The sequence below is a fragment of the Mya arenaria genome, chromosome 3 (genome assembly GCF_026914265.1).
Source record: "Mya arenaria isolate MELC-2E11 chromosome 3, ASM2691426v1".
Taxonomy (NCBI): domain Eukaryota; kingdom Metazoa; phylum Mollusca; class Bivalvia; order Myida; family Myidae; genus Mya; species Mya arenaria.
Genome location: NC_069124.1, coordinates 2,638,904 through 2,649,033, shown reverse-complemented (window position 1 = coordinate 2,649,033; position 10,130 = coordinate 2,638,904). Strand labels below are relative to the sequence as shown.

The window sequence follows — 10,130 nt, the reverse complement described above, 5'->3', positions numbered from 1 at the left end:
CGTTTTGACTTAATACCGTCACATGATCCGAAAATGGCTGATGCACCACCACCTGTAAATAATGAAATTCCTTTATTGTATGCTGACAGGTAAAGATGACATATTTTTGGACACGTGAACACGACTTTATACTGGAATATTTTATAAATTTAAGATTTCAAAGCGTGACAATTTCGTTTCAATGAAATACTGCAACGTATGCTGAAGATTACATACAACCATTTGTTATCATATATGTAGTACTCAACAAGAAAATGATGATGAATCCAAAGATTTGCATAGTCTGGGTTGGGGCATTTGTATTACAGGGATATGTTACACAAACATGGGTGGATTAAGAAAAGGGGGATCATGTGTTACTGTGTACAATAACAAAGGAGGGTCAAATGAAGATATCATTCTATTCCACTGATTCTTTTTCATTTGTTCTATAAGTATATGTATTAATTTTGTTTATTAAATACAGACCTTAAAAAATAAAATAACATATTATATCCTTTTAAATAACATATTATATTCTATCAAGTAAGATACTATATTCTATAAAATAATATTCTATCATTCCAAGCTGCTTAAAGTCAAAGTTCCATTTATGAAAGCAACCAAACTACAAATGACAAGCTTTGAACAATTCCAGGTGCCTTTTTATAACATTTTCAAGACAGTGTTACACTCGGGACATCACTTTTAAGTTATAACAGCTTTAAGATAATCAATAATATTTACTAGCTGTTTACTTTCAAAACATACTATATTTCCGAGGATAAAATTCCAGAAGATGTGTGACATCCATTTAGGTTACAAACTGGTGTACGCTCGTTTTCATAATTAAAACAAAATTATTCAAACTTGAACATACTGGGAAAATAAAAAGTCACAAAAATGTGTTTCACTCACAGGGGATAATTTTTGTTACTTATTTTACTATAACTTTACTAATCAATATCTATGGCAAAATTCATCAATTGTGTCAACATCAAACACAATTAAACAGATTGCAAAAATCTATCCTGTAGTCCAATTACATTTATAAAAGTATTGCATAAGCTATAAAAGACAAATCCTCCTTTTTAAATCCAACCACAATAATTTGCACATTTTCCCTGATGTTAGACCTGAACACTTCCTATACTGAGCTAAATTTTTTGTCAATGAAAAAATTATTCCGGTCTCAGACAAGGATAAGTGAGATGAGATGTCTGATGTGTTGATGTAAATTAACTTATTCTCTCTATTTCAGGTACAATGAAATATGTAAAAAGTTTATGGAAACCTTTGGTACTGAACCATCATTTTATGCCAGAGCACCAGGAAGAGTGAATTTGATTGGTAATAAATTTCTCTGTGTAAGGTCAAATTAATTAATGGTATGCCATAGCTTTCAATGCATGGTACTAGTTTAGTTTATACTTATTTATTTTAGCCTGTTTCTTTGGCAGAAACCAGTATTCTGTCCTTTTTTTGAGAGAGACCATGATAGAGTACCCCTGGTGGGGATCAAACCCACAACCTCTTGGGTGAGAGGCAGACACTAGACCACTCGCACCCCTAAACCACTTCTAGTTTAACTGGGCTATTTATCGTTTTGATGAATTTTAAGTTTATTTTTTGACAAAGCAATGTCTGATATATTCAAGTGATTAAAGTGAATAAGTCATTCCAATTTCTTGCATTAACATGTACATTTTGTATAAGTATCAAATGTTTCGTATGAAATAGGGAAGTATAAAGTCATTGTCTGGAGGTCCAGCTAGACCTCTCACTGTTAACCAGCTAGCGGTATATGTCCATGTTTTAGGAGAGCACATTGACTACTGCGGATATGGAGTACTGCCAATGGCAGTGGAACAGGACATTGTCATTGCTGTTTCAACCAACAACACCAACAAGCTCAGACTAGCCAATGCAGATCAAAAATACAGGTATGACTTTGCAATCCTTTAGGATTTATACTTTCAAGTTAAGCATATCTATTTGTTGTAATACCATTGCAATTTAATATATTAGGTGATGCCTTCATGGGCTTGAAGCTTCATTGATAAAACATTCACTCTCTCATTTCAATGCATATAAAGTAAATGTAATGAATTATTCAAATGATGATTTGAGTATTAATCTTCAATCTGAATGTATTTATGAAAATCAAATTATTCAAAAAGTATACATGTATCTTGATCCACATGGCTCAAATCCTCATGATATAGCCTTGCTGAAGCAAATAAATGCTATCATTGATCCATTTAGAGGAAAACAAAAGCTACAAATGCATCACAGGGAGGAAAGTGATGACTACAAAAATGCTACTGTTAGAGGAGTGACTGCCTCTAATGTGCCTCTGTAAGGAACAGCTACTAACGCACCACTGATATGGAACAGCAAATAAGAACGAAAGCATTAGCTACAAATGCATCAATGTCTCAATACTTAAATTTCAAAATCTGCATGAAATAACAATCTGGAAGCTGAATACACATATAATTATGACTTAAAGTGCATGCATATTACTTGTGTACCCGCATTTCTTGGAATACCACACAGTTCAGTTATATATGACTATCAATATTTGAAAAACAATGCCTGTAAAAAATATACTAAATTCAGTTTTCCTTCATATCAACAAGAACTTTGAAATCTTATCTGGGTAATGTCTAGTTTGAAATCTAGTTTTAAGTTTTTTAAGGATATAAAGAACAAATATGGACACAAACTGTACTTTTACACATTAGTTCAATCAAACTCTTTTTTAATTGCTTAAAAACAGTTTCATATTTAGTTAAAACATTGCTTTTCAATTTACACATTTATATAAGAGCACATCCCAAAGAATGTTATCTGAATATTTGCTTCCTTTGATATAACACAATATTTGAAATTGCACTCAAAATCACCACACATAAATCTACATGTCAAGGCCATCTTTTTCATTGATTATACAAATCAAGCAAGGGTTGTTCTCTGTAAACCAGATGGCCTGCAAGTTCAACTTACCTTTTTGACGAAATGAATGCGCTAATTTTGTTAAATGGTACAGAAATATGGGGTAAGAACAGTGTTTAGATAATTGATCAAATTCAGTCAAATTTGTCTTGAAGTTATGAAAATGTACTCCTGATTGTTAAATATATGGAGGACTTGGTATTTAACCCATATCATTACAAATGAAGACTAGGGTTTGAAACAGTCTGTCACTAGACCAAACCTTGTCTGATTAATAACTTGTTAGGGAGGTTGGTCATGATCAAAGGGTGACCCCTATTGATTTTGAGGTCAAAGGTTGTGGTGTTTTAGAAGAAAAAAGCTATTCTGATTGATAACTAGAATATGCTTTGGTGTACAGTCCTTGAACTTAGTATGGAGTTTTATTGAGGTCTGCTCGGACCCATTGGCTGCATTATGGCTTGACCCCATAGTGGCGCTGTCACGGCTCAAATTGTGTAAGTACAGAGGTTGGTCATGACAAGCAGATGACCCTTATTGGTTATGAGGTCAGTAGGTTAAAGGTCATGATCTTATTAACCCAAATGCAACTTATGCAGATGACAAATTTGCCACCATTAGTGGGCATACATGTTTTACAAACTTATCTTGTTGTATTCACACTTTGAATGTTTTCAGGCAGTTTGAGTGCAGTGTGGATGACTATGAAATTGACAAGAATAGTCCACAGTGGTTTCATTACTTCCTCTGTGGATTTAAAGGTAAAGTTTTAGTCTATAAATGTTTTTATTGCATAAATAACCTCACCATCATGATTATAACCTCAATATTTTTTTGTATATGTAACAAACGTAATAACTTACCAGTATGACATGATGTCATCAATGAATAGTGTTGAAAATGTGCACGCTTTATTTATTTTATGTATTAATACACTCTTTAAGTGGCCCTAAAATTCCTATAAAATATTTGTTTGCTATAAATATGTAAAACAATCATGAAAAAAAAGTACTCTTGTCATTCTTAAGTGTGTCAAAACTAATATTTAGGTATGTGTGAGATGCTCGGGCTCTCCCGGCCAACCGGCATGGAGTGTATAGTGGATGGGCACATTCCGTGTAACGCTGGCCTCTCTAGTTCCAGCGCCCTTGTGTGCTGTGCAGCCCTTGCAACCATGCAGGCAAATGGAAGTACCAGGTCCAAGGTAAGCTGTATACTTTCACTTAATTCTCTAAGTAAAACATTTGAAGGGTATTTTGGGGATGGGGGGTATAAGGAATAAGGACACCAGCCATATAGTTTTAGGCATTTTTACACTTCTTTAATTGTAGTCATTCCTTAAGGCTACAAGGCTCCTGATATTCCTTATAACAGTTTCATTTTCTAATTGTTTGATTTACTTTGTATGACTTGTTCAACATTTCTCTTTGTAAGACAGTTGCATATACCAGTAAATAATGTTTATGTCAACAGTAATGATTAATTATGTTGAACTGACTCTTAGACATACAGAAAATCGCAAAAGTTTTGTAGTCAACTCTAAAGCTCTGTAGGACTTGTAACTTGCTGACCTTGGATAAATATTATCTTATCTTGTCTTACCTTACTGTAGAAAGATATAGCTGACATGTGTGCAGCGTGTGAGCGCTACATTGGGACCCAGGGCGGGGGAATGGACCAGGCCATCTCTTTTATGGCAGAGGCCGGCACGGTATACTTTATTTCTTTGAGATATGCTAAATGATTTTGGTTAACATCTTTTCAACAGTAAATCCATAATAATTTTTGCAATGACGTTAATATCTCAAACAAGGCAGGATTGGTGTTTTAGAGGAGTATCACTGCACCTGCAAGGGGCTTGAAGTTCTTTTGTTTTATTTTGTGATTTCCATTATCTTCTGTGACATTTTCGTTTCTCATAAAAGTAAGGGGATAATGATATGTTAGAAATATCAGCATGGCAACCTGAAATGTTTCTTGAGAATATTGCAGTATTAATCCCATTCACAGTGATTTTGTATTCATGGAAATTCTTTTATTCTAGGCCAAAAAGATAGACTTCAACCCTCTTCGGGAGATGTCTGTGAGCCTGCCTGGTGATGTCGTGTTTGTTGTGTCAAACTGCTGTGTAGAGAAAAACAAGGCTGCCTCTTCGGACTTCAACACTCGTGTAGTGGAGTGCAGGATCGCTTCACAGGTTGGTATTGCATAATTCCTTATTTCGTCAACTTCAACAGATACATATCCAGTTCTACAGTAATTAGTTTCCTTGTTTCCAAATGTTCCTTTAGCCATCTGTCTATCATATATTGATTAGAGAGGTGCTAGCTGATATAAAGCATTTTAAAATCAATTTCCAGAATAGAGGTGGTCTACTAACGTGATGTGTCCGCCTCTTTAGGTTTATCTATGCAACTGTAGAAGAGGGCTACCCCCCTGTCCTTGTTTTTCCCTCCTTCTGCTCTCATGAGACCAACATGTGCACCCTTCATAGAATTTAATGCTTATGTTTATAATCAAATATTATTTTCTCTTGTTCTGAGAAATTATTTTATTATTATATGCACGTACAAATTTTACATATTTGATTGCTTAATCCTAAACTGACTTCTGTCAATTGCTGAAATCATGAAAACTCTTCACAGCCTGATATGTTGTGCCTTTTTTCTGCCGACCATGCTCTTAGCTCCCTGTCCTTTTCGTCTGGCTAAACCCCAGGTGACCTGCCTCTTAACTTGTAGCCTATGTCAGGGGATGATGGCATTAGTCTCAGCAATGTGTATTATGTGCTCTGTGAGTATACTGACTTGAGCTGTGTACTTTTATGGTATCATTTACATTAATTTTCATTTAGATTATGGCCAAGTCGAAGGGTCTAGAGTGGCGTCAGTTCCGGCGATTTGCTGACCTGCAGGGGTGTCTGGGGTTGGGCCTTGGTGATATGATGGGTGTGGTCGGGGCGGAGCTACACCCGGGGACTTACAGTAAGCCCGAGGTGTGTCAGATACTGGGTGTCACACCTGAAGAGCTGGCAGAGACAAGCCTTAGCCCAAACACTTTACATGGTAAGTATATTCACACATATTATTCATGAGTTAAGTTTTTTATCATTCATTTTAGTCTGATTGTGAATGCTGTTAGAAGCTACATGTATGTCTTACGAAAATAGGTCTGGAGTTTTATGTATGATGTGACATCTGACAGTGATAAATCCAAGAAAAAAGGTGAAGGTGTGTTCATGCTTACAGAGTTTATTGTTGGGTTATCATCAGTGTTAAATATCAATCAATGAAACATTTGCAGTTCAGGCATTTCAACTGTATGATCGAGCCATGCACGTGTACGGTGAGGCAGGGCGTGTAGAGGAATTCCGTGCAATATGTGACACGAGCGGGGCTTCATTGACCCTCGGAGGATTGATGAACGCAAGCCATGACAGCTGCTCCCGACTCTACCAGTGTAGCTGTGCAGAGCTGGATGAATTGGTCGCACTGTGTGTGTAAGTGAGGTATTGTCTGCCACGGATTTCAGAAAATGTAGGCAAAATGCTTAAATGCCAAAATTGGTTTAAAAGAATAAAGGCAAGAGGGGCAGTCATCTTCTTTATGTTCAGTTAAGGTAAACAAAAATAGATTGAAGTTCACAGAATACATTTTGTTGAGAAATGCTAGAAATAGATTGACATTGGTTTGTTCTTGTCATATAATTATGGTTGTTGTAATCTAAATAATAATAATAATTTAATAGGTTAAAACATATTTATTTTACGATTATAGTGGAACAAGTCATTACAACATTATATTCCTCACTCTCATTGGCTTGATGTGATGCGAGAGTGAGGTTTTGTGTTGTGGGCGAAATTTGAGTACCCAGAGGAAACCCACTTGTCTAGCTTGGTGACCGCAAACTAAACTCACATTAGCCAAGAACTGGAAATCGAACCCAGGTCCACTAGGTGAGAATGATTGTGCTAACCCATGTGCTAACCAGACCACCTAAATATTCGGCAAACAATAACATTACAAAACACACACTTATAACAATGTGTAAAATTGATTAAAATTGATTAATGAAGTGTTTTGAACATACATAAAAATAGGTATGATTGCCTGCTAACGAGGCACCAATGCCCCCCCCCCCCCCACAATGTTTCTTGTCTCGTGTTTGATGTTGTCAGGCCTTGATCCTTGATAAGGATCTTGGTTAAATTTTAGGTTGCTGGGCTTGTCCGTGGAGTTTCCATTGTTATATTAACAGATGTAAATGATCTGCTATTTAGCTTGTCAATTTTCGGAAGAAGTATTTGTTGAGTTATGTTTATTTAATATGTCAGTGAAAAAGGGATGAGCATTGTTGTCTGCTTGAAGTGCTTTTCTTTTCTCCTATATCTAAGACATAAACAAATCTTCCTTGCAGTAAGTCAGGTGCCATAGGCTCTCGTTTGACAGGCGCAGGCTGGGGTGGGTGCGCCATATCCATGGTCCCAAGGGAGAAACTGGGTGATTTCCTCGAGCGGGTGCGGCGGGAGTATTACGAGCCCCGTGGACTGGGAGCTGCAGTGAATGAGGCTCTGTTTGCCACGCAACCTGGCAGTGGAGCTGCTGTGTACCTTGCCAAGTGAATGGCTGGACAGGGAAAGGGCAAATTTTTAAGCCTGGCAAGGCAGTAGAAGTGTACCTCACCAAATACATGACAGTACTGGTTAATGTGAATTACCCATACAAACATAAATTCACATTTTATTTTATCTCCGTAACAAATTTATGTTAATCTTCCAAGTAACATGTATACATGTTCATTAAAATGAAAAACTATTTTATTCCTTTTAATCTGCCATGAAAGCTGAATTCATAGTATCTGATGACCTTCAAAAGATAAAAGGTAATAGTCTGGCACAATCATGATAAACAACTTTGACTTGTGAGTAAAAAATGTGTGGACACAACCTGTTTGAAGAATTTGCAATGAGGTGTCTGCTATGAGTGTATAGTATTATCATTAAGATTATTGATTAAAATTATGTACTGTTTTTTTACAGGTTTACTTTTAACCTTCTAATTCCAATTAACTACATGATCTCTATTGAGAGTATTAGTTAATTAATAAGGTCGTAATTATATTCAGGAATTCACTGCATATTTTTATGCTTTTTCAAAGAACATTTTTATGCTTGTTTTGGGTGTTATTTGCTGATGAATACATGTCTGTAAAATGTAAATTCAATGATTAAAGATACATGACTTAATTTTGCATTCATTAGTGACAGATGAACTTCCCCCTCCCTCGGACAAAATATCCCCACCATCGGACAAATTCCCCTCAAATAAAATTTTGCACAGTGGGATAAAATGCCCCCCCCCCCCCCCAAGGCATTGAACTTTTCTTGCCATCTTCATAGAGCTGTTTACCATATGCATTGTACAAAGTGTATAATAAATATATCATTTTATTACATTTTACAACATTTCAACTGATAAAAAATCAGCAGCATATTTCAGAAGCAGGAGGGTATTTTGTCCATGCACGAGTGTATTTTGTCTGGAGGGGTGGGGATTTTGTTATACATTCATGATATACATTCAGTACTCATACTCTATTTATATGTTCATTTAATAAGGAATACATAGTAGTAGGTGTTAAGTTTGGGATGATTTTAATAATGTTAATCTTAATTGGTTGTTCATAGTATTTCATATTTAATGTTTAGCTGGTGCAATATAAAATTTGGTCGCGTTAAGTATATTATAAATGTATATATAATTATATGTATGTGTTTAAGTTTACTCTTTAACTAACTGATCCTAGTTTTAGAAAGCCAATCTATACCATTAAGTGTAGATATTTTGTAAGGGGGTGACTATATAATTTGATTGCACAAGTACGCTGTAATTTAGCTCACCTGAGCTCAAAGTGCTCAAGATGAGCTATTGTGATCATCCAATGTCCAGCATCCAACGTCAACAGTTAAAAACTTTAAACAATTTCACTGAAACCCCATGGCCTCAACCAATGACATTTGGTATGCAGCCTCAGGTAGTGGTCCTTTACCAAGATTGTTCAAATTATGTCCCTTAAAAGTGGCCCATCCCAAGGGGCCACAAGTTTTCTAAATACAGGTAAATCTTTGAAAATCGTCTTCTCTTATACCGCAAGTCCTAGACCCTTGATATTTGTTGTGCAGCCTCTTGTAGTGGTCATTAACCAAGATTGTTCAATAATGTTTCATTTATAAATATTTTCATGATTATTCAGAAGTAAGAATGTGTAATAGTTTGCCTATATTAACAGTACCTAGTAAACACACTTTTAAACACGGAAATGAAATTAAAATTCTGGCTATGACCTCATTGGAACTGTATTGTCTTAGATATACAATACTTAAATTCAATGCGGCTTTCTCCCTTCTGCACTTTCTTAATATATAGCAATCAGGAACATCCTTTATAACCACTGACTTGTTGGTCATTTTAATCAGGTGAGCGATAAAGGGCCACTTGTTTTAATTGTATCATTCCAATAAAGAGCGTTATTTACATTTGACGTGTTTGTGTATATCTTTTAGAAAGTTTTAATTTGCAGTTGAGGTATTGTCTATCGCTCGTAAAGATTTTTGTAACGATATGGATATTACCGTTTTGACTTATATACTACTTCCTGACAACGACACCGACTACGGTAATATCCATATCGTTAAAAAATTCTTTACGCGGAATCCGCCGCGACACATCGTGCTTACTCGCCGCGACTAAAGACAATTGCTGAACAATTATGAAAAACGCGGCGTTACTGCTCAGGGTTTACGTCGGTCGATCGTTAAAATGTTCGTTGTATGAAAACTCCTAGTAGCAGTTACACAGTTAATTCGCATCAAAATCTTGTAAAGTGTTTTGGTCAGGTATATGCATGCTACTGTACATTGTATAAAGGTCAATAATTTGCAGATGTTTTTTTTCAATTAATATGTTATCAATTTCGTTGAATATATTTCGAGGATTCAACAGGATTCACCTGACCTTGACTCTAGGGGCGCTCATAGGGCAATCACATAAAAGATATCCTTAAACTATTCCTTTATATGAAGTTTAGTCAAGATATGTCAACCCTAACTAAAGTTCAATTTCATCCCTTTTTCTATTTTTAGTTTCAGTGACCTTAACCCCAGTGGCCCAAAACGCAATCCCATGTAAGGTCTC

At 35.8% G+C, this 10,130-nt stretch overlaps 1 protein-coding gene across 1 annotated transcript; it reads left to right on the top strand.

The window, feature by feature from the left end:
• Positions 1–8: 8 nt before the first annotated feature.
• On the top strand, positions 9–9,474 carry LOC128229293 (N-acetylgalactosamine kinase-like). The gene is made up of 10 exons (XM_052941126.1): positions 9–89; positions 1,241–1,329; positions 1,799–1,922; positions 3,616–3,698; positions 3,987–4,141; positions 4,550–4,648; positions 4,982–5,134; positions 5,792–6,002; positions 6,241–6,436; positions 7,354–9,474. Exons 1-10 carry the CDS (start codon positions 34–36, stop codon positions 7,556–7,558), a joined length of 1,371 nt encoding a protein of 456 aa, XP_052797086.1. The 5' UTR covers positions 9–33; the 3' UTR covers positions 7,559–9,474.
• The last annotated feature ends 656 nt before the right edge of the window (positions 9,475–10,130 follow it).